At 32.5% G+C, this 25,388-nt stretch overlaps 1 protein-coding gene, 1 long non-coding RNA gene and 1 pseudogene across 2 annotated transcripts; 2 read left to right on the plus strand and 1 right to left on the minus strand.

Moving 5' to 3' along the window:
* The first annotated feature begins 979 nt into the window (after positions 1-979).
* On the plus strand, positions 980-5,787 carry LOC123892001 (annotated as a pseudogene).
* A 2,578-nt stretch (positions 5,788-8,365) lies between these two features.
* On the minus strand, positions 8,366-11,855 carry LOC123890135. The gene is made up of 3 exons (XR_006802717.1): positions 11,727-11,855; positions 11,505-11,627; positions 8,366-8,634 (listed from the first exon to the last, which is right to left on the minus strand). It is a non-coding gene; the product is annotated as an uncharacterized LOC123890135 (long non-coding RNA).
* Positions 11,856-19,658: 7,803 nt separating this feature from the next.
* Positions 19,659-20,413, plus strand: LOC123890578. Its single transcript, XM_045940215.1, has one exon. The coding sequence runs from the start codon at positions 19,754-19,756 to the stop codon at positions 20,246-20,248; it is 495 nt and encodes a 164-aa protein (XP_045796171.1). The 5' UTR covers positions 19,659-19,753; the 3' UTR covers positions 20,249-20,413.
* Positions 20,414-25,388: the final 4,975 nt, after the last annotated feature.

Consider the following 25,388-nt stretch of genomic DNA (forward strand, 5'->3'; position numbering starts at 1 on the left):
CACATTGGTTGGAAGAGTAAAGATTGAGCACTTTATAAGTGAGGGAACTCATAACCCAGTGTATTAAGGTTTGATCTTTAGACAAACAAATTTGATCCCACTTAATCCAACACAACTTCTTATCCTCTAAACAACCTCCCCACAAAAAATTCCTTTGGATCTTCACGAATTATTTAATAACACACTTTTGAACCTTAAAGAAAGAGAACATAACACAAGAGATCTTTTTACATGGTTACACACAGAGATACAAATGAACTTTGGCTTTTGCTAACGAGAACAAAAAATATACTGGGTGCAGAGGCGATTATGCCGCCGGGCATGCCTGACACGTGCCTGGGCTGCCCAATTTAATTTTTTTTTTAATAAAAACAAAAACAGAAAAATAAGTAAAAGAAAGAGATCGTACTTCACTTTCTCGATCTCTCTCTCTCAAACTCGCCGTCCTCAAGCTCTCTCTCACTCGCCGCTCTCAATCTCTCTCCCTCACCTCGCTGTTCAATCTCCAATCCACCGCACCACCGCTCACCGCGCCGCAACGCATCACCGCTCTCACTCTTTCTCCTCGTCGCAAAGGTTTTGAGGTAAGCAAACTACAAACCTAAAATCCAACATACTGCAATTAATTTTTAACAACCTAAAACCTTCTCAATCTAGAATCTTTGTTTGATGACTTGGTGTTGTTTTGAATTTTAAATTTGTTAAGTTGTTTTGATTGTTAAGTGATTATATAAATAAGCTATTTTGGTTATATAAATAAGTAGTTTTAGTTGGTTCTGCAATAGGTATGTACTTTGGTATACACAAAGAATCTCTTTTTTTTTTTGCAAACCACTTGAACTTGTAATACTGCAAGCACAAGCAAACATGTCCAATGGAATTCCGTTTTCAATAATTAGTATTCAGTTAGTGAAAATATATTATACACCAATTTGTCTCTGTTTGTTATTTCTTAATTTTGCATAATTTAATTTCAGAGATGAGGAAGTTTTTGGTTCCTAGAGCTATTGAGAATGTGAATATTGTACAATCGGATGCCGAACCAGAAGAACCACCACCTAATGTGGCCAATGAGGTCAATGAGTTTAATTCAAATGAGATTGTGCGTGATCCGAGTCTTAGGAAACAAATTCATGAGTATGCTCCGGATATTCAAGATCAAGTGAGGAGGGCATATATATTGAAGGGTCCAACGCAAACAATTTTGAAAAATTATCCTCAAACTCAATTTGGAAGAGAAAAATCAAAAAGAGCATTTTGTAAAACATGGTATGAGAGGTATACATGGATAGAATACAGTGAGTTCAAGGATGCAGTTTATTGTTTCCATTGTTTTCTCTTTAAGCGTGAGGGCCGAGCACTTGGGTAATGAAGTCTTCACCAAAGGCGGATATAAAAATTGGAAGAGTGCATCCAGTGGCTTGAAAGATCATGTTGGTGGTCATGGTAGTATGCACAACTCATGTACGAAGCACTATGATGATTATAATAATCAAAGACAAAGTATAGCAAATAAGTTTCTTAGAGCAACTAGAGTATCGGAAGAATTGTATAAGATCCGTTTGACTTATTCCTTAGATTGTTCAAGATATCTCATAGCACAAGGCATGGCTTTCCGTGGCCATGATGAATCTCTTACTTCTATAAACAAGGGCAATTTTAGAGAGATGGTAGATTGGGTAAAATCTAATAATGAACAACTGAGAGATGCTTTTGACCGTGGTGCAAAAGATTGCATAATGATTTGTAGTGACATTCAAAAGAAAGATTCTAGGTGCAAAAGAAAGGTTAAGAGGGCAAGGATATGATGGGGCTTCAAATATGAGAGGTGAATTTAATGGTTTGCAAAGAAAGATTCTAGATGAAAACCCTTATGCTTTATATGTCCATTGTTATGCTCACCGTTTACAATTATTGGTGGTTGTGTCTGTTGCTAGTAGTTGCTCTATTCATGATTTCTTTGAGTACATCTCCTTGATTGTAACCACGACAAGTGCATCTTGCAAAAAAAATGAACTAAGTATGGTTCAATTGCCTTGTCGAATCAATCAACAATCCCTGGCAACGACGCCAAAAACTTGATGAATATTTAGCAACTGTACTAAATTGTCGTCAAGTAATAAAATCAAAGTTCGTATCCACAGGGATTGTTTCAATCTCGACAAAACAATTAAATTAATTTAGGATTAATAATTAAAATGCAAACGGGGGGAGTTTAACTTGGTTTGGATTTTTATCATAAACTTAGAAATAACTTGGGATTCAAATTGAATGAAAGAAAAACGATTGATCCTTTTGGTTCATCTAATTACTATTTCTCTTGGTAATTTCATGTACGATTACAAATTACTCAATTTAGTTTCATGATTAGATTAAATCTCAAGTGATTATGCCCAATGTCTTGGTAACATAATTCTCTCCCTTGATCATCGATTCCTAATGTCTTAGGTAATCTATGATCAATTGAGGAATATAAACTTTAATCCGTTAATCTCAATTAACAATCTGAAATGTCTTAAGTGAAAGCTAATTGATCAATTATTCTTAGATCGATGATTTATTCCTATTGTCATAGTAAAACAAATCATTGAAATCATCATATAAGTCGCGAATGATGACGGATCGTCACACTCTCATAATTCATGCTATTTGAGGAACATTAGACTCATTTTAGTAGTTTTTAAGCAATAAAATCAAGAGAAATCAACTCGGAAGCAAGATTGCTTGTTCTACAAGAAAGCAGGAAAATATGCAGGAAAATCACAATTGCACTACGCTGGGGGCGTGATGGACCACGCGCAGCGTAATTCCTGCACCAGAGAGACCAAAAAAACTGCTTCTATTATGCGCGGCGTGATGGCTATCACGCGCGGCGTAATACTCTGCCTGAAGATGAACTGGCTCACTGACTTAGTCACGCGCGGCGTGAGATCTATCACGCGCGGCGTGAAGGAGAAAATTGCACTACGCTGGGGGCGTAGCCCATATCACGCGCAGCGTAGTGTTAATTTCAGCAACCACGCGCAGCGTAGTGTTAATGTCAGCAACCACGCGCAGCATGGTAGATCTGACGCGCAGCGTGGTTACAATCAGTATATATAGAAAAGTCAGTTTTCTGGATCGGGGTTCGAAATTCTGATACTGTTCATCTACATTTTGATTTTCTGAGAGTTCACACCAGTTGGATCCTAATTTCCATTGGATAGCTTCAAGCACCTCAGCAGCATGGATTCTCAAGCGATAAAGTTAAAGCTAGGAGGCGAACGAAGCAACATGAGGAGCTAGACTTCTTGTGGAGGTAGGATCTAGGATAGCTTAGGATGTAGATTTATTGATTGTAATCTGCTGAATTGTATGAATTTACTCTTGTAATAGTGTTTACTTAATGCAAATCTGAACTTAATGCCTTATGATCCTTCATTAGTGTTGTAATGGATTTCGATTTAAGTCACGTATGAGAATATTGATTTAATTTCTGAACTGATATGCATTAAGCACTCGAGTGTTTCCGGTCGAGAGATTGAAACATAGAGTGTAGCGAACGATCAACGCACTTTCAAATCATTCGTTGTAGGTAGCTTTCATCCGAGAGATCGGAGGAGTATCGACAACGAATAGAGTGGATTTTGACAAGAGATTGCGATTCACCATATTGTTGATCCAGTTGTGAATGCTTGAGTGAATTCATATGATCTGGTAGATTGCATGAGATTAAACTATAGACTAGGTGATTCTGATGATTCTACCTCGCTTTTCCACTTATTGAATAGCACGTTTTTCTTACCGTTCAATTACTCAAACAAACCCCCAATTTATGTTTTCTTATTGCATGATGTTTATAGACACTATTATACTTGTTTAGTCGCGCAATCCCTGTGGATCGACAACTCATTTTTATTACTACGTGGCAATTCGTACACTTGCGAATAGGTCATCAGCGAATTCATACAAAGCATTAAGCACAAGGAATAATCAAATAAACTAACTTCGTAATTCATTGATCATATCAAATGATAATCACATGGTTCAAGATAAATTGAAATTAGAATTCCCTAAGGACCAATCATGAAAATTTAGCTCGACATAATTGTGACAATAAGCAACATAGAGAATAAAATAAAACCAGATAACATATGATGCTCCTGCTTGTTGCGCTTTTGCCGTTCTCCAATTCTGTTGCGTGATGCCCCGCTCCTCCTGGGCGTGATTCTTCTTTCTTTTCCTCTGTACGTGATGTTGATCCCCTCCTTCTCATTGTGGTGTTTTAATATATGTCCAACCAATGAAACCTAAACACCTCACTTTTTGATCCGGGTCAACAAGACTTAAAGCCATCATTCCTTATAGAGAAATGTTTCCTAGACACAAATTTTAAACACAGACCAAACAAATATATGGTCGGTATATCATTTTCACTTTTTAAATAATATATTTTCTTCCCCGGTTTGCGTGCACACTCCCATTTTCTCTTGTATATGATACTTTGTCAAATACGTGTTGGTCACAATCGTGTCAAAATAGCAGGCCTCTTCCTTTTAATTTGTCCATGATATTAAAATAGTGTACTCCACTTTGGTCAAACACAATATGTCAATAGCTTCAACAAATAAAAACTACATAAAATACCATATTATTCGATAAAATTGTTTTTAGGGGGGGGGAGGAGTACCTAATGTTGATCAGTTAATTGACCAAATCAAATAGGTCGCTCGGGTAGATATAGTGACTTTGTGTTTACAGATTGGCTCACACAACCTTTAGAGTGTCTTTTAGGGGGGGGGGGGAGGAGTACCTAATGTTGATCAGTTAATTGACCAAATCAAATAGGTCGCTCGGGTAGATATAGTGACTTTGTGTTTACAGATTGGCTCACACAACCTTTAGAGTGTCTTAAAAAACTCTAAGGGCCCTTTTGTTGTATTTTGTAAGATTTTGAGTACTCCTTGTACTACTTATTAATACAACTTTTGCTTATCAAAAAAAAAAATATATTATTCGATAAAATGCTTAATTGACTCGGTAAATCAAAAATCACAATTTATTTAAAATGACTCTAAATTAAACACTAAATTAATAAAATGGTATTAAGACTAGAAATAGCGACTGATATGAGGATTCATCAGTATTATGGTGCCAAGTATGGATGCAAAAATACCGGTTCGGGGTCGTTCAAGGCTAGAAGGGATGACTGTCACTATTCTTTATCATTACCGTGCTGAGATTTTTTATGTTGCTATTGACAAAATATGTGTGGAGATGGATCACCGCTTTAGTGAAGGAAGTAACATTGTGCTTAATTGTTTCTCATGTCTTGACCCCAAGAATTCTTTCTCCAAGTTTGATGTTGATAAGCTTGCTCGTCTTGCTGATATTTATCATGCAGATTTTTCTAATGTAGACCGTGGAACAATAAGGAAGCAACTTGAGACTTATGTAGTTCACGTGAAAAGTCATGTTTCATTTTTCTATTTGTGTAAATGTTCAAAGTTTGGCTATGAAGATGGTTCAAACTGATAAACATTTCATATTTCAATTGGTCTACAAACTTATTGATTTGGCTTTGATATTACCGGTGTCGACAGCATCCGTTGAAAGAGCATTTTCCGCAATGAAGATTATTAAGACTAAATTGTGCAACAAGATCAACGATGAGTGGTTTAATTTAATGACTTGATGATATGTTACACCGAGCGGGAGATATTCAAGTCACTTGATGATGTTGATATTATAAGAACCTTCACCGCAAAGAGATCTCGGAGAGGGAAGTTGCCTCCTAGTTTTATGTAGTGGCTATTGGTATGTTATATTTCATCCCTCTTATTTGATTGCGTTTTGATGGTTTTTTCTATTTTGTGTAGCCTCTTATTTAGTTGAGCCTTAATTATGTTGGAAACATGACTATACTCTTGCTTGTTGTTTCTTGTTCAAAAATTCCTTCCAAAATTAAATATTGAAAAACAAGGTTTAAATATTCTATATTCGAAATTTGGGTTGATAAAATTGTCTCCAAAAATTTGCCCAGGCTCTCTAACATTCGTGGAGTCGCCACTGACTGGGTGAGGAGCTTTCTTTAAAACAAAGAACTTACAATCATAGATTAATTTCATCATAATAATGCCTATACCATGTTGTCTATTCTCGTGTGTATTGATAGTCTCAACATATTTATCATTAAAAAACCCGGTTATATACTTCAGGGGAGTTGCACAATATTGCGAATAATTCCTTAATTCAGTGACATGCCTCCGGTAGTTTTCAGCCATCCACAACAACAATCTATCTAAGAAATTATGGTTGGAGATGAATTTGATTCTCGAATTTACCGGAAATATTTACATGATTCAAGCTCATGAATAACGAATCTCTAATTATAAATGATCATGACGTTTATGCAATCACAAAAAAATGATCATGACTTTATTCTTTTTTGTTCAAATTTTTATTTTTGTGTATTATATTATTCTCATGAAACACAAGTTATTAGTAACGAGAACAAAATGGACCTCCTATATTCACAAACAATTATGGGTTTGTCCTAAAAAATGAAATTCTATACCATTCATACTAACTTCAAGAATAACACTCTGAATGGTCCTCAAGTATAGAACATCTGCAGAAAGTATTAGATTTGTTGATATCTATTCTTTTTAGAATGAAGTGTTTCCAAGAAGCAAGCCTCGTGGTTCTGCATCTAGTGGTATCTATTCTGAATGAAAAAAGCGACAGAAATTTCAGTATATGCCCACATATTGAATGAGACATTTTGTTTTATCAATGCTTGTGTAGCCTATGCCTGATCCGATCACTAATATCTGTTAAAATATGTTATATTTTCTTGCGTAAATTGGGTATCCTCTGCGCGCAAATGCAGAGACTAATCCTTCAAGCTTTGGGCGATCCAAACAGGAGGCAAACTCTCCCTGAGAGTTTTAGCACTGCTGAATACTCAAGAGACCTGCGCCATCTCATCTAAGTGTCATTGGGGTGAATGTGCATTGTGAATTAAAGGAAATTAAAACTATCAACATAAATGTATCCACGGCTGAAGTAGCCTGCATATATGTGAGAATAAGATCTGAGATTTGAAGAGGTGAAGCTGTCAAAAAAAGCATAAAAGTAAGTAACAAGATAGAACACACAGAATTTGGCAAGCTTTTTGGGTGAGCTATAAGTATTGCACGGATGATATGTATCTATAATAAAGAAGATTCTTTTGTTACAGATTGCTATTTAGTGAACTAGATACTTTTTCAAAAAAGCGTGTTCAAAGAAAGAATCTTAAAAACATATGATTGGCTGCACAATTTTATCGAATATGTTTGAGGAACACTATAAATTCCTATAATCGTGCAGAAGTTTCACAATCAAACCTAATTCAGCATTCTTCTCCTAGAGTATTTGCTCATATTCTTTCTTTCGGCCTCATTTGCTTGATACAACTTGCAATTGGGGTCAGTGTTATTGGGTGAGGATATGGTAATCTGCATCCTGAGGTTTAGAGCAACGTTTGCGTTTGTATCTAGTCCTTAGGATGCGGATTATCTTTTCCTTAATACCAATGTAAAATAGACTTGTTGAATGGGAGTATATTGGGTAAGGATAGGATAATCTGCATCCTGAGGTTTAGAACAACAGTTGTGTAATTGTATCTAAGCCTTGGATTGCGGATTATCTTTTCCTTATCACCAATGCAGAACTGTGTAATCAAATGATAGTTTCCTTTTTCGCCAATGGTGGAATGTTGCTTCATGGTGGAGTCGGTGTAAATATTCGGTACATATTAGATAATTTGCATCCAGAGATTAATTTACAGCAATATATTATTGTTAGTTGTCTTGTCTTTAATGCTTGGAATGCAGATTATCCCTTGTTTTATTTATGCAAAATAGTTTAGTCGATCTGATGTCGCACAAACCATAGAGAAGCATACTATAAATCTAATAGGTAACATTTAGTTAACAGAAATATTTGCCACATATTGTTACTTATTCATGTTCATTCTTATGGTTTGCAGTTTTTGCTCCGACTATATGATATATATGACCAGGAACCATGTGTTTGAGATGATATATATTCTATCATGCTTATGCAGTTACTTTGAGAGAGAACATTAGCTATGTTTTATATCCCACCTTAAAATTTGTTTTTAAAAGCATTTTTCATAACAAAAGAAAAATATATATTGGATTTAGAATCATAATTTTGTGATCAATTCTATATTTCAATGACGTATTTTACTTACCATTTTTCCATATCATATATATCCTTATAAAAACTAAAAAAGTATTATGTGGAATAAATAAATGTTCACGCAATATGGAATATCACATCATCGATCGCCATAAATAACAATCCAACACAATAATTGAAAATAAAATATTTTCACATTATAGTGTCTTACAATTATCCTCATAACGAAATGACATATATAATATTTTCTCAAGAACATATTATTAAACTCGGCCCTGATGTAAAAATATCAGAGCCTTGCAACACAATTTAAACATACAAAATAATCCAACAAACTTTAAAGAACACCATAACATAGGAGAGAGAATAATCCTCCACTTTATTCTCGTGAACAAACACCTCGATACTACAACTGAGTCTTGTCTTGAGGATAGTTATAACGGCCTGTATAGAGAACCAGATAGAATTCTTGGAGTGAGATAAATTTTAAATCATTTAAAGTGTTATAAAATTGCAGTGAATAGAAACAAACACACAAAGATACATTCCAAACATCAAACGATCTAAGGTGTGAATATAATTGTAAAATATATGTAATGTGGATGCACTTGTACTCGTTATGCGCATGTTGTTCCAATAACTTAGACTCAAAAAAGTATATTATAGGAGGACATGGTCAATTAAAGAAAAATAACACCCTTCCAAGCTTAATAAGTATGTCTTAACATCAAAAGGATCATCATTATTCATTGGTGTTTCCACACTGATGCTTAATCATCTCCGAGACTAAGTTAATGAACCAAACGGGTTCCTTTGCCGTCCATTTATTTAAAATTTTGCCTCACACGTTAAACAACCTTTGTATCGATGCATGTTTCACAAAACAAAATATAAACAAACATCATCCTATAATTCACGTCGAAAAATTAATACCATATACACCTTTCACAAGCAGGCCCGGCCCTGAGCTATGACCACGGGTGCCACGGCCTGAGGCCTAGGGGGCCAATTTTTCTAATACCTACCTACTATTAAAAAAACAAATTAATTCTGCTGAAATAAAAAATCAATTATGCTTAAAGAAAGAAAACGTGACAATTGAGGAATTGAAGACACTTAAAAGTATCTTTTAATTTTTATAGGGATGATAATGGGTTGAAAGAATGTTGTGTTAAATTTCACTCAATCTTTTTTCATGGTACTTTATCATATGTTGATGTAGATTGATATATTCTCTGAGTGTTACAATTTGCTTATTATTATTCGAATAACAATTCCTATAGAGTTTTTCTGATAGTGCATGTGACTGTAGCATCGGCGGAAAGAAGCTTTTTAAAATTGAAGTTAATTAAAACCTACTTGAGATCGTTTGATAACTTTGTCAATTGAGAAATATATCTTGGAGGACATTGATGTCGATGCGATTATCAATGATTTTGCATTTCAAAATTGTCGAAGAAATCACGTCTTATGAATTTTCAAGTATTTTTTTTATATTTTATAAAACTATTATTATGTATTAATGTATATTATATTAAATGGAATAAGTTTTTTTTTCCTTATATTTGGCCTAAGACCCATAAAATATCGAGAACGAGACTATTCACCTTAGCACAATCCTTTACTCTCGTGAGCATGGTGTTGTTCAGGATAAAATTATATGCAACACATACAATCACAATGTTGGTATTTTGCCTTTGATTTGATGCAGTTTTAGGTTTCAGAGCACCACACGGGGCGTGGCCCTGGCTCACGCGAGGAACAATTGAAGTGCTTGGTTGGGGTTTGAATGTTGTCCACCACGCGGGGAGTGCCACTGTTCACGCGGGGCGTGGCACTGTTCACACGAGGCGTGAGACTGCTGTATAAAAATGCATAATCAGTTTTTGCAGCCGCCAGGAAGAGAGAGAAAGTGGAATTTTAGGGTTTTTTGATCCAATATCAAGTCTAGGAGCAAGAGGGTTTATCTTGGGTTATTTCTAGTGTTTGGATCTCTTTTCTTTCACCTTGTAATCACTTATTGATTGAATCTCTTGGTCACGGGGAAGATATTCGGGAAAATGGTAGATTTAGGAAAACTCTAAATCTTGTAACTCTGTGTGGTTGAACCTTTTCTAATTAAGTTTTCATTGATAGTGGAACGGAGAGCTTTCTCTCCCCCATACTAGGTTGTTATATCCGAACTGTGTAAACAAATTATTCGTGTTATTTATCGCTTTTGGTAGTTTAGATTTTTTTGATTTATTGCTCATTCATTTTGATTTGGTTGTAGGGATGACAATTTGACTCATACCCAGAGGGTACCCGCAAAAATTACCCACAACGGGTAGGGTAAAAACCCGCATTTTGGGTACGGGCACGGATATGGGTAATTGCCCGCAAAAATTAACGGGTATGGGTGCGGGTACGGGTACTAGAGCTGTAAAAAGGGCCTTAAGGGGCCGGCCCTTTAAGGGGCGGACCCACTTATTCCTGATTATTAATTTTATTTAAATTTTAAACAATTTTTCTAGTGTCGTGAACTTATTCTCTTTTTCTTCAATCAGCACTGTCCACGATCGGCACCCTAAAAAAACTGTGTTTAAAATTTAAATAAAATTAATAATCAGGAATAAGTGGGTCCGCCCCTTAAAGGGCCGGCCCCTTAAGGCCCTTTTTACAGCTCTAACGGGTACCTTAGTACCCACCTCGCCCCATACCCACATAATATATATTTATTTTATTTATATTATTATATAATAATATATGTAAATCAATTTTAAACAATACAACTCTATTAAACTATTACATATTTTTAATAAAAATATTTATTTATAACATAATACAAAAATAATGTGAATATTTAACATAAATATGAACTTTAACATAAGGTTAGTAATAATTTTGTTTATAATTTTCATGAGTCAATAATAAAATCTTTGAAATTTTTTTAATTCTATTAAAATTATATGATATTTTATAATTAATCAATTTATTTTTAGTAAAAGTACGGGTAACGGGTACGGGTATGGGTACCTAGGTACCCATATGGTATGGGGACGTGGGGAAAAGTTGTTACCCACGCTGGTATGGGGATGGGTACGGGTATTTTTTCAATCCGCGAGTATGGGGATGGGTACTATAGTACCCTACCCATACCCTACTCATTGTCATCCCTATTTGGTTGCTTCAATTTATTTGTCCCACACATCAAAGTATTATTAGTGTAGTTTTCGGTTCGAATTCACAACACACAAGAACAACCTTATTAATTTATATATGTATATATGTCAAGCAACGAAAATGGAATGACATTATAGATAAATCATATTTACTTTATGGTCTGCAACCGCAAAAACCTCTAACGCAGTGTAGTCTTGAATTTAAATCACAATGAGGACACTTGTTTATGCACTCATAGTCATGAGTGCAGCTTATTCTTTCTCTTATTGGTCTTTCTGTAATATAAAATAACAATATAGAAATATAACTAAAATTGGTGAAAGATTGTGTATAAAATTAAAAAAAAAAATTAAAAAATATGAGAAAGAGCTTACGGCTATCAACGGCTACAACGAGCAATAAAGAAATAAAAAGGATCATAGTATAAACAAACTTGAGAGTTTCACCCATTTTTTAACCTTTGCATGTAAAATATATAAAGTGGTTTGATCACTATATATAGTAAAAATATGTTGCTATGTTTACGTTAATTAAATAGTTTAATTTAATGATGATGTCGTTGCATAAAATATTTATTTAAAATTAATAATTATTAAATATGTGTCCAGAGTACAATGATTAATGATATTTGTCCCTCTAGCTCAAAGAATAGATCTCACGTAATAGTTTTGCTTGAAATTTGAGTTTACCTATTTTTTATTATAATTTTTTATTTCTTATGTACCCTTTGATAATAGTAGAGAGAGGAAAATCAAAATATTTTAGTATAAAGAAACAGAGTACAAAAGCATGATATGATTGTTGGAAAATTCTTCAATTGGCAAAAATACAAATGATATTTGTTAGGCACACTCACAAAATCATAAAAATAATTAAAAGAAAAGAAGTAAAATAATGTTAATTGATGTGACTATTTTATTTTCTTTTAAACTTTTTGATTTGTGTTTGTGTGTCTAAATATATTTTATTTGGGTTTGTGCCTAAACAAGAATTGCTCATTCTTCAAAAAAAAAGAATTGCTCATGATTGTTATGACTTCCCAATTATTTCGGTACTCCATAAGGTCTTCTATCATTTGTAGCACCTTAAAGAAGTTTATTAAATAAAAAGAAATGAAAATAGAAAAGATACTTGGTGTTTGGGCTGAAAATGAGTCGAGTTGAGTCGAATTCACATCAGCTCGATTCAACTTGTTAAAAATTGGTCCAACTCAAAACTCGGTTTGAGTTTATTACGAACTATTTTTTTAGCTAAAACTTGACTCATTCGAAGTTCACGAACTATTTGGTTCAGTTCCTTAGGTTCAATTCGTTAAGTGAATCACGAGATTTTAAAGACAATTTTTTGGTCAAAAATTTAAAAATTGGATCTTTAAGCTTTAAAACTATTTTTTTAAAGAAAAAAACAAATATTAAAATAAAATAAAAGTTACCCAAATGTATAACAGAAAAACGAGAACAAAATTCAAATTGACAAAAATATGCAGAAAAATATATAAAACCATAAATCAAGAAAAATAGAAGTCAGTTCAAGTGTGTATAATGAATAAACACGTATAAAATTGTTTTTTTTTGGGTAAAATTAAAGGACAGTTTAGAAATAAAATTAAGTACTAGGTATAGACAATAGTCAGGGCCGATTCCGAGATTTTGGGGGCCCAGAGCAAATAATAAAAATGAATACCTAATAAAAAATAAATTTACGCAAAATATAACTATTTTTAAAAGAACATCATTTATTTAAATTGTAAATAGTATTAAAAACATAAAAAATAATCATTTATTCGTGTAACTAACATAAAAAAAGTCATATTCTGCATCGTTGAAATTAAACCAATAAATAAAAATTAAAAGATAATTAATAAATAAAATTAATATTTACACAACAAATAAAATAAATAATAAAACAAAACAAATCAAATAAATAATAAAATAACTAGATGTTCAATGGATTCAATTCCCGACAACTTTTCTTTAGTTTCTTAATTTCTTTAATAAAAAGACTCTTAAAATAAAATATTTAAAAAAAAAATAAGCAACTCATTACCAAAAGGAAAAAACAATATAAGACTTGGCTGATGTTTTTTTCTCTATTATAATAGTTTTTGTTTCAAAAAAAAAATAATAAAAAAACAAAAAAAATAACTGGGAGAGCGTTAAACTGGCACCTCTCCATGTAGGAGTCATAGACACCGTGCGCACTACCATTGCGACAGATTAGATTAGTTGAAATTTTTATGTTACAAACTATACTTAATCAATTATATTGATGGGCCCAAAAAAAATTTGAGGCCCCAATATTTTGGAGGTCCTGGGCTGGAGGCCTGGTTGCCTTGGCCCAAAACCGGCCCTGACAATAGCCATATATAGGCTTAAATGAATGTATGCAAAGTTCATTTATATGTGTATAGTTTAAAAAGATTTTGAAAGTTAATTAGTGTGTATAAATGTTTAATATGAAAGAGTGTTTTAAGTACTGCAATATGCACAAATCGTGAATAACATTATAACAAATATAAATTTTACAAAATTATCATTGGATCAAAAGTTTATATCATATTGATCATCCATAAAACAAAATTAGGAAAATTAAAAATCACTTGATATTGTTATTGGATCCGTCAAGATTAATGATTTATGAATTTTTATTGAATATCGTTATTCTTGATGAGTCTGAATAACATATCATATGACAGGGTGGGAGCCAGTCATGGGCTGCGGACGCCATGGCCCGCCCTAAGTCTTAATTTTTTTTTATAGGTACGTATATGTCATATAAATTAACAAAAGTTGATTGTTGACTCATATATCTCTTTTAAAGAGAGGACCAAAGGTAATGTCACATAATTTTTCGTTGTTAATTACATCATAAAGTAATAAGTATTGGCTTAGTAATATACCAATATACTGATATATTAATTAGCTAATGATCTTGCATTTATTTTTAATTTCTTTGTAATTGTAAACACAATGGTCCTCACGCCTCAACAAATTGAGATAGATATTTTACACCATTCAAATTAACTTCAAGAATAACAGTCTCAATGGTCCTCAAGTATCGAACATTTGCAGAAAGTATTACATTATTCTAAGTGTTTCCATGAAGCTAGCTAATCTCATTAGTGTGTAGTTGTATGCAGGGGTGGTGCAGCCTTGTGGCTCTGCATCTAGTGGTCTCTATTCTGAATGAAAATAAAGACATAAATTTCGATATAAGCCCACATGTTGAATATGACAGAAGTTCCAAATACAGCTATCCAACATGATGTGGCACAATTGCCGGATAATTGAGTTCCTTAATCAAGTGATAATATAGGTTTCGATACCTGATTAGTGTGTATTAGAAGTCCAACATCGGTTGCGAGATGACCTAAATATATGTTTATAAAGAAGATGCAATCTCCACCTTACAAGCCGGTTTTGTAAGGTTAAGTTAGGCTCAACTGATCAATTCTAAGATGGTAGCAGAGCCTCCTCCATGATTCGTTGGGCCGCGCCTGCTATCGAGTTTTTGATCGGATCATCCACCAGTGCTGGGCGCGAGGGGGCGTGTTAAGAAATCTTAAATTGAAAGATTAGTAAATAACTTCGGGCCAGAGGATACCTTGGACTAAAGAATAGGCACATAATTTATTTTTGAGGCAATATGAAGATATTAATAAGATCTATGTGCATTGTTAAAATTTTGGAAATTTACTACAATCAACATACATATATCCAAGGCTGAAGTAGCATGCATGCATATATGTGAGGTGAAGATATGCGATGGGAGATGTGAAAGTAATACTGTGTGCCAAAGCATAAAAGTTAGATAAAACACAGAGAATATGGCAAACTTTTTGGGACAAATATTCTAAAGCACTGCAAGGATTGAAATGTATAATAAAGCAGATTCTTTGTTACATATTGCTCTGATTCAAGTGCAATGGAAATCATATGTCAAGAATAAGTGATGTACATTATTTTCATCATAACAGTCAAGATAAGAATCATTAAAAGAATGATTTGCTAAACCGTCTTAGTCGAATATATTTGTGGAACATTATAAAGTAATATGATCATTTGCTTAATACTACATCGATTTGGAGTCGGTGTACATTGTTTGAGGATAGGGTAATCTGCATCATGAGGTTTAGACCATACATATATGCATTGTGTCTAGTCCTTGGGATGCAGGTTACCTTTTCGTTATTACCAATACAAGAAACTTGTTGAATGAGAGTAAATGAGAGCAAAATAATCTGCATCCTCAGGTTTAAAATAAGAGTAAATGAGAGTGAACGAGAGTAAAATTAATAATACTTCATCCGTCCCAAAATATAAGCAAATATGAGCCAAAAAAACTTGATGTAATTTGTTAAAGATTTGGACCAAATACATTCACCTTTGTTGACTAATTTTTGCTTATATTTTGTGACGGAGGGAATATTTTTTAAAATTTTTTACTATAAACGATAGTAAAATCTATATTTTAACCCAATCAATATTAGATATCCCTTAAATGTTCCAAAGAAAAATGCATGACTGTTCTTTTTCACTTCTGATTTTATCATGAATCCGAATCGGGGTGAATTAAAGGCCATGCATGATCATAAACAAATCATATGAACCATATTCCTTTTCACGTTTTCGCTTTCGGTTTCAAGCTTACGCAAGAGTAGATGCTATAAGTATAAAGCCAAGGGAAGGGGCTACGTTAAGATATCAATTTACGTGCTACAAATAGCAAAATTGTTTGGCTTCCTTGCAAGTGGCAACAATTCATGACTGCATATAAGGTATATTAAGCGGGGATCAATATCATTTGTAGATCGTGCTGTGCATGTGCTGTACTTAAGGACCATGCATACGAATGTTATTCTTGAAAATGATTTAGAAGGAATAGTATTCCATTTTGTTAAGGATATGATAAGCAAGTAATGATAACTACATCAAGCATATAAAACAAAGTCGGTATACTAAGGACCATTTTCTACCAATTATGTACGGGTTTTCATAACAAAAAGCATATTCCCTAATTGCTACACTTTCATGAATGAATCATGGGTGTGTTGCATTCATCATAGCCTAAAATTAACAACATTAAACAAAAAATAGAGGTAAGCAACTATATTGGTCTAATGGTGACGGATTTAGTTAGTATGTTAGAGGTCTTAGATTCGATCATTAACTCTATTGTAGACAAAAAAAAAGGATTAAAACAATTTATATAATAGGAGGTAAATCTGGGATGCCATCAGGTTACTTTCTTTTATACCATTTTCGTTTTTTATATTTATATATTATATATTTACCATTCAGAAAAAAAAAATATTTACATTCCATTAATTTTCATGTACCTATAAAACAATTTTTTTTTTTTTTTTTGTTTTCCTATAAACCAAAACTTTAAAGCAAGGCCTTGTAACAAATCATTTTTGGAATGAAATATTTTAGTTTGGACTAAAATTGCAACAACTATAATACTAAGGTGACGGAAAAGTAGGAGGTCAATTAATGTTATTTAATAAAAATTTAAAATTATTTGATATGTTATTGAGACAAATCAAGATTAACATATTTAATAAAAAATGCAAAATTTTTAATCTTAATCGGTCTCAATAACATATCAACCGATTTTAGATTTTTGTAAAATTTAAATTTAACATAAATGATCCATACGATATAAACTTTCAATCCAACGTTGAATTTTGTAAAATTTATATTCATAAATTGTTTAAATAATATTTATGAACATTCATTTATTTTAATTAGAAATTAAAAAAGAATTTATTGTCATGAAATTTCCAAGGACAAAAAGTAGTTACCATATGTCACAAAATAAAATTATAATAAATAGGTGTTGACCTTGACCTTGATTTTTAGTCTTAATAATTTTATCGGACTAACTTGGAAGAATTTGTTGTCAATGAAGTTGCCTATAGGACAAACAATAGTTACCAATATGTAACAAAAGTAAAAAAGTATAATACGGTGTTGACCTTGACCCTTGACCTTGATTTTTAGTGTTAATAATTTTATGCGAGCAATATCTTGGAAATGCCTAAGATATTTAATTTTCTTGTGTCATTGGAATGCATTGTTAAATTATGGTTGGTTTTTACGTGTGGTTTGGTGGTGGACTAATTCAAGACACTATCCAATCCAATACTGTATATTCTAATTGTTGCATGTGTGACGTATGGGGGGAATTTCTTCTGGCTCACGTAACCGTGGTACTTTAGTTTTTATTTGGACTTTAATTTCCAGACGATTTCCAGACACAGCTCCGAAGTTAATTAATTAATTTTTCTTTAGGTAAAAGGTCTCGGACGATGTGTTGTTTAATAAGGTAAAAATTATTTGTTGATGATGGTTGAAGATTATAATAATTTTAGTTATGTTTATGTGGTGCTTTCATCCCTTAACTTTAGTAGGGGAATAATGTTAACAACACACTTTTTAAACACTTTAACACACTCTTTTTTATTGGTTAAAATTCACATGAGTCCCATAAACAAATGTGGACCTATATAACTTTTATGGGACCCATATAAATTTTAACCAATAGAAGAGAGTGTGTTTGTTAAAGAGTGTGTTGCTAGCACTCCTCTTATTATGGATTCATTATGGCTAAAAAATTTGGCAATTCGAAACAAAAAAAATTGTTTTCAAAACTAAGTGTAAGCCATTGTTAGTGCTCTTGAAGAAATACTATATGTTTGTGTAAAAGTTGATAATTCGACTTCTTAATAGATTTGTTAGTTCTACCGCTTGTAAATGTTTTAAAAATCCTAAAATCTTTATGGTCTTATATTGGATCACCATCATATAGTTCATATACTTTTAAGAAGAAAAAAAAATAGAAAAGAGAATAATGTGATAAATGTGATAAAATTATAACCGTTTTACTCTGTCTCCTTTGTTTGGGTTGAGTTTGTCCGGGACAATTGCAAAGGTGTGGGGGAGTTGGGTACCGCCAAAGGTTATAGTTTTGTCTTGGCAAGCTCTTTTGGGGAGGATTCCAACACGTGTAAATCTCGCTCGTCGAGGTGTTTTTTTCGGCGGTGAGCCTATTTCTTGTATTTTTTGTGATTCTGCCAAGGAATCAGAGAACCATCTTTTTTCTTCTTGTTCGTTGTCATGGGCTGTGTGGTCGAAGGTCTTTAGGTGTTTTGGTGTGGCCATGGTGTTACCTCACTCTATGCTCTCTATTTTTTAGACTTTTCGGGGTGTGTGTTGGAATAGGAAGCATGGAAGAAAAAGAGTTCTTATGGTTTGAAATGCAGTTATTTGGGTGCTGTGGTGTTCTAGGAATGAAAGAATTTTTTTTGGGTAAAATTGTAGAAATACAAAAGTTGGTGGATAGAATTAAGCTTGTTTTTTTGAAATGACTTTTGACAAACAAGATTGGTACACCATGTTTGTTTTACGAATGGTGTCTAGATCCTCTAAATTGTATAGCTAGGTAGTTTTGGTTATATGTTTCCGGATTGGGATGAGTACTATTTGTACTATTTCTACAAAGGGTGGATTGAGTATTACTTGTACTTTTTCATTTCTCTATTAATATATACTCACTCCGTAACACTTTATAAACAAAAATACACTTTCTAGATTTATTTTATATACAATGAATCTAAAAAGTGATGTTTTACTTTTAAAGTGTTACGGAAGAAGTATAATATTTTGCCGTTAAAAAAATTATTGGTGTGATAGAAAGAGAGAAATATTGATAATAATTAAAAGAAAGTGTGTTGAATGAGTGTAAAAGAATATATTGATTGTTCAAATGTTATTGTTGATATATAACTTAGTTATATTGGAAAATAGAAAAAGTAATATTTTTTTTAAGTTTACAATGACCAGAGAATCAAACTCAGGATCTTATTCATATTATACTAAATCTAGTGGCTTGATAAATAAAAAAACATTTGTTATATGTCAAGTGCAATTTTATTCTTCTATATAATATTATATTATTTATTTAATTTTCTTAGTTTCAATTTATTTTATTTCAATTGTATTCTCAAATAAACATTGCCGCTCAACCACACGCAATCTCCACGAAAAAATAACAAAATTGTCGTTCTTTCAATGTGCGAGTAATTTAATTTCATTTCATCTCAAGAATATCAACCGAACAGCGTAAGTCAAAGTCACAAGTCAAAACTTAACAATAACACGTTACTTTTTCAAACCAAATTTTAAATACACTGAAATATCACACAAATTTCACTCTTTCTTTCTTTCCCTCTTTCTCACCACTTTCCAAATCGAAACTCCACCTTATATAATCATAAGTAACCAATCTCAAATGCTTCACAACAAACCCAACGACAACAAAATTGAAGAACATAACAAAATACATTCATTCTTACACCAACACATTTGTACACAACAACATTAATTTTTTTTCTACTATGGGTGTAGCCTCACGCACATTGGAAATTACGGTTATATCTGGCGAAAACATTCATGTAACGGAGGATGTATACGTCGTTGTTCGAGGTGAGTCTCTTAATTGTTACACGACAAAAACAGCGAAAGACAACCGTTGTGTAAACAACTCAAGTTTCCTTTCATGGAATGAGAAGTTTTTGTTGGATGTGCCATTGCATGGTAGGTCAATCACATTTGAGGTGCAATGCAAGAAGTTTAAAAGTGTTCGCCCTATTGGGGTGGCAAGAATCGCCGTTGTGGATCTTCTTAACAACGATGAATCAAAAATGTGTATGCCATTTTTTAGTTATAGATTGAGAGATTGGGAAGGGAGACAAAATGGAGTTATTAATTTTTGTGTGAAGGAGGTTGAGAAAAGATCAATTGATTTGCTGGAAAAGAAAATGGTAGCGAATGGAAAGAATTGTGGTGATCGATTAACCGGAATGGATGTTGTTATTGGTATCCCAGTTTAGTGGAATTTCCCAAACATTATTTAGTTTTTTATTAAAGCATTTCATATTTTTTAATACTGGTGAAAGATTGATGAAGTCAATTTTAATACACGAATATACTATTGTGATAAAAGTCTGTGTGTGTCTATACATAAATATAAAATTTTGTATTTTGAAATAATTATTTATAAATTTGTTAATTTTTTTTTAGTAATTTAAGTTTATTATTATAAACTAAAATTGAAATATTATGTCATATTGTCAAATTCTCTAAAATGTCATATTAAATATTAAAAGAGTATCTTGTTGGGTCTCGATGGGTTAGGAGGATTGGAAACTGTCTTGTTGTTTTGTCCTACCTGTGATTGATCTTTGTCTCTCTCTTCTTGAGGGATATCTTTCTTCTGGTGGTGTGTTTGAAGGACTTTATTTCAGTAGTGGAGTGGCTCATTGTTTCTTTGTAGTTTATCTGTCTGTTTGTTTTTCTATCATACTTTCAAGATTATTAGGTTCTGATGGAATGTATTTTTGGTACCTCCTTATTTTTCTAAACTTTGACTTATATTTTTTCATTTTTATATTTATATATAATATTTGTCATTAAAAAAATATCTCATTGGTCATTAGTCTATTTCTATAGTTCTATAGAGTTACAACTTTTTATTTAAATATATCAATATAAAATAAATTTTTAAACATGTAAACAAGACCATCAAGTGGTTCTAGCCTCCTCCCAAACGCAGTTGCAAGAGATCGAACAGTAGTCCTTCTAACCCATCGAGACCCATTGAGGGGCCTATTTCACCCTTAATTAAAAGAGTCTCACACTCCTTGACCCAAAACACAGTTGCTTCTCACTTCTCTATTTCTATCTAAGCAAACTGACCTGTAGTCACGGGGTCTGAAATTTTGAAATTTCATCTTGTCTCCACCACAATATTAATTTTAAGGGCCTCTTACAAAATTAATATTGTGGTGGAGACAAGATGAAATTTCAAAATTTCATTGTCTACTATCATCTTATTTACCAGTAAGTTTAATACAAATTTTAGAAAATAAAAATAGAACATATCCTTCACAAAGTAAACAGAGTTTAAATGCAATCCAAAAAAGAAAAACAGAGTCTAAATAAACTAAATTTGCTGGAATTCTAATTTCTATCTTTATGTGGTTTCATTTTTTATTTTTTGAAATTAGATACTTTGATTAATTTTTTTTTTATAATGAAGTAATATGATTAATATGAAAGACAAAAGAACTAAATAGATATTTTTTTGAAATTAGAGGTACTTTGATTAACATAACATTTTATCTAGGGGTGGAAAAACGGGCCGGGCCCGCCGGGCCGACCCGTTTGACCCACTATTTTTGGCGGGCCGGGCTGAGGTTTTCGGCTTGCTACCTTAAGGTGGTCCGCCCCCACCTAACCCGCTTAAAAAGCAGGGCGGGTTAGCCCGCATACTTTTTAATTTTTTATATTTTTTTACTTTTACTGAAAATTGGGCTTGGAATGAGGAGCCCAAATCTCAATCTAGTAATATTTTTCTCTCATATAAAACTTCACGTTTCTTTTTATGCCAAAATTAGGGTTGTTTGTTTCATTCATTCATTTCATCCGCCGTAGTGCTCCCTTCTTCCACTTCGCCCCCGTGATACTCAATCCACTCCATCGTTGTTCTATTCCATCAAGCCACCGCTTTTGTGTTGTTCTTCTTCCTCTCCAGAGACACAAACGTATAAGCCATTTGCTAGTATTTATCATTTTATCTTATATTGTAATGAATTACTTATTAACTTAGTTGATGTTTCTGTTAGTTTAATTGAGGCTAATTGTAAGTGTTAGTTTAATTAAGGGTAATTGTAAGGAATTACTTATTAACTTAATTAATGTTTCTGTTAGTTTAATTATCCCTATTCTCTGCTGCAATCTTCTCTCAACTCTTAATTATCTCTATTTTCTGTTAGTTTAAAAATAGGAGGTAAGAATTTTAAGGAATTGTGAAGTTATAATTCAACCTGCTTAACTTCACAATCTTCTCTCAATGCAATCTACTATTATTTTTTTACATCAACTAGAAGGTAAGAATTGTGAAGTTATAATTCAAACTGTTAAAAAAAAAAAAGAGTATTTGTCGGGCCGGCCCGCCATCCCGCCAATAAACGGACGGGCTTGAGTTGTTGAACCCGGACACCTAAGTCGCCCCGCCCCACTTTTGGGCAGGCTTAAACGGGGCGGGCCTAAATGGGGCGGACATGCCCACTTTGCCACCCCTAATTTTATCCCTGAATCTAGCATATACAATTATTGGTTACATGAAAGCAGATGCAACACTTGTGGTTTTCTATTGTGGCATATATTCTTATGTTATAAAAATAAAATGCAACCACAAAAAACAAAAATATGGCCCTCATGATTCGTTGATGAAGCTATTCCTCCTCCTAGCTAGATCATAACTTTAGAAGCTAGAACAGAACAAAATCAATGATTCACTTTCACACAAGCCTATTTTTGTAAACTTTCATATGTGCAAGCTATAGGTATTGTTTAGTTAGATTTGATTCCTCTGAAATGAATAGAAAATAAAGTATAAAAATAAATTAGTGAAATTTCTATCCTTTCATAGATTTGGATATAAATCATTGATCTACTATCACGGACACCGACACATCTATATCGATAATAATTTAAGAAAATAACATAAGTCAATATAATCATAAGTGTCGTGTCAATCGAACACGCCTAATCTGAGAATACGATAACATCATTTCATTGCCTACTTTTCATTCTAGAGGATTTGAAGTACATTTTTCTTATCAAGTAATCTAGTGGTTAAACTCACATTTAAGTGTGGAGAATTGGGAAATTCGGAGCTTAAACATCGGCCGAAGCCCTTTCATTAATGTAGTAGCTACCAAGTGAGCTACACTTATGGGATGAAGTTGAATCTTATTTAATTATAGGATATGATAACATCATTTTAATACTGGGTAAATATGTTATTTTTTTTATGTTTTTTATTTATTTTTTGAACAGCAAAGGAACTTGGCATGAAGTATTTACCGGCTTTCTGAATGGCTTATCTGTGTTTAAGAACTTATCTAACCACATTTATTGACACTACAAGAATTCTTGGTATTACCTACGAAAATTTCAGATGAAATTCGGTTCCTCGCAAAACGCAATCAATTCGGTCTCTCAACCAAATTTTTTCATCCACAAAATTCAAACTTGATACCTTACTTAACGAATTCGAATCCAATTCAACTCGCACCAAACATAGGCATAATGTTTGTATCTTTGATCTATATATAAACTAGAACTTTGACCCATGCGGTGCATGGGTCTAATTAGGTGTAATATGTAACAATAAAAAATAAAATACAAAAATTCTAAGAGCATTTTCAATAAGAGTAGTATATGGAATTTCATGGACTAATTATTCTATATTTGTTTATGTGCTTATTTTATATATTTTTTAAAAAATTTTGGAACCCCATCGTTTTGTTTACTTATTAAAAAATAAATTGCTGATAACTAAAGGTTAAAAAATTGATGATAATTAAAGGTTAAAAAAAAATTAAAGACATAATCAAGAACATAAACTTAAGTAGACATCCATAAATAAATAAAAATTGTGATTAATTCCGCCGTTCAAATTTATTGAAAACGGGTTAACATATTAGGATTCCTAAATTCTTTCATAATTGAAGCACGCGTTTTAGCAGTTGAAAGGTTTTATTGTAAGTAAGGGATGCAGGTTCGATGACAAATCTGTATTTTTTTAATATAAAGCTGCAATAAAAAGAAAGAGAAAATGAGAGGGGAAAAAAATTTGGTTTATGGTCAGCTTATGTTAGAAAGTTTATAATATAAGAGATTATCGATTTTTAATTGTTTAAATTGTGCAATGAAAATTGATGGTGCTTAATTGTCGTATGAAATCTTTCATATGAAAGTTGATGGAGCTTAACACTTTGTGGACATAATTTAAATCACAATTGGTCTGCTAGTGCATATTGTATCAATTGATCATCGGTTAATATTAAATCTGCAATGTTAAAATCAAAATAATGAATGTGATTAGTGACATGACTATGGTTGTATTGCAAAAAAAATTGATTTAGCAGAATTGAGTTTGATAATAACTTTCCAAATTACACGTGATAATAACTTTCCAAATCTCACATGATAATTATTCTCTAAATTTAGGATCCGGTAGAAAAAAAATCATTGATCAGGAAAGACATAAAAATATTTCGTGATGAATAATATAGTCAACAATAATTTTGATATGATATACTTTTAAAATTGATGGTACTTATCAATTATTGCACATAATTTTAATCACAATTGGTATACTTGCCATAGTGATTGGAAATATTGTCTTTCATTGAAGGGTTGTGAGTTCGAATCCTAGTCAAGACAAAATTGTATTATTTTTTAATAAAAATTGCAAGATAAAATGGAGGGAAAACAGGGAAAACGAATTAGGGTTTAGAGTTTGCTTGTGTATACAAGTTTATAATATAAAAGATGCACATAATTTTTATCACAATTGGTATACTTGCCATAGTGGTTGGAAATATTGTCTTCCATTGAAGGGTTGCGAGTTCAAATCCTAGTCAAGACAAAATTGTATTATTTTTTAATAAAAATTGCAAGATAAAATGGAGGGAAAACAGGGAAAACGAATTAGGGTTTAGAGTTTGCTTGTGTATACAAGCTTATAATATAAAAGATAATCCAACTTTGTGGGAAAAGGTTATCACTGTTGTTGTTATTTGTAATTTACTACTTGCATTACTCTATAGATGTATGTAAGAAATATAATAATGGGAAGATTTTCACACATTCACAGTTCCTCCCAATGCCTGTGATGTTTAAATTATATAATTGTAACTGATAAGTTAGGTTTTCAATTGTGGTCGCGACATTGCAACACTAATTGCGACCGCAGCATTAAGGATTTGAGAACTATACGACCGCAATTGCAGCCACATTACATTGCAATCTCTTACTATATGTCTGATTGTGAATTAACCGCGACGGCCTATCTCAATTTAAAACCTTATTGCTAAGCATCAAACTCATTTAAACTTGGCTATTTTCATGACTGCATTGTTTAACATAGAAAGAATCTTTCATCATTCAAAAAGCAGT

Source organism: Trifolium pratense, linkage group LG6 (genome assembly GCF_020283565.1).
Source record: "Trifolium pratense cultivar HEN17-A07 linkage group LG6, ARS_RC_1.1, whole genome shotgun sequence".
Taxonomy (NCBI): domain Eukaryota; kingdom Viridiplantae; phylum Streptophyta; class Magnoliopsida; order Fabales; family Fabaceae; genus Trifolium; species Trifolium pratense.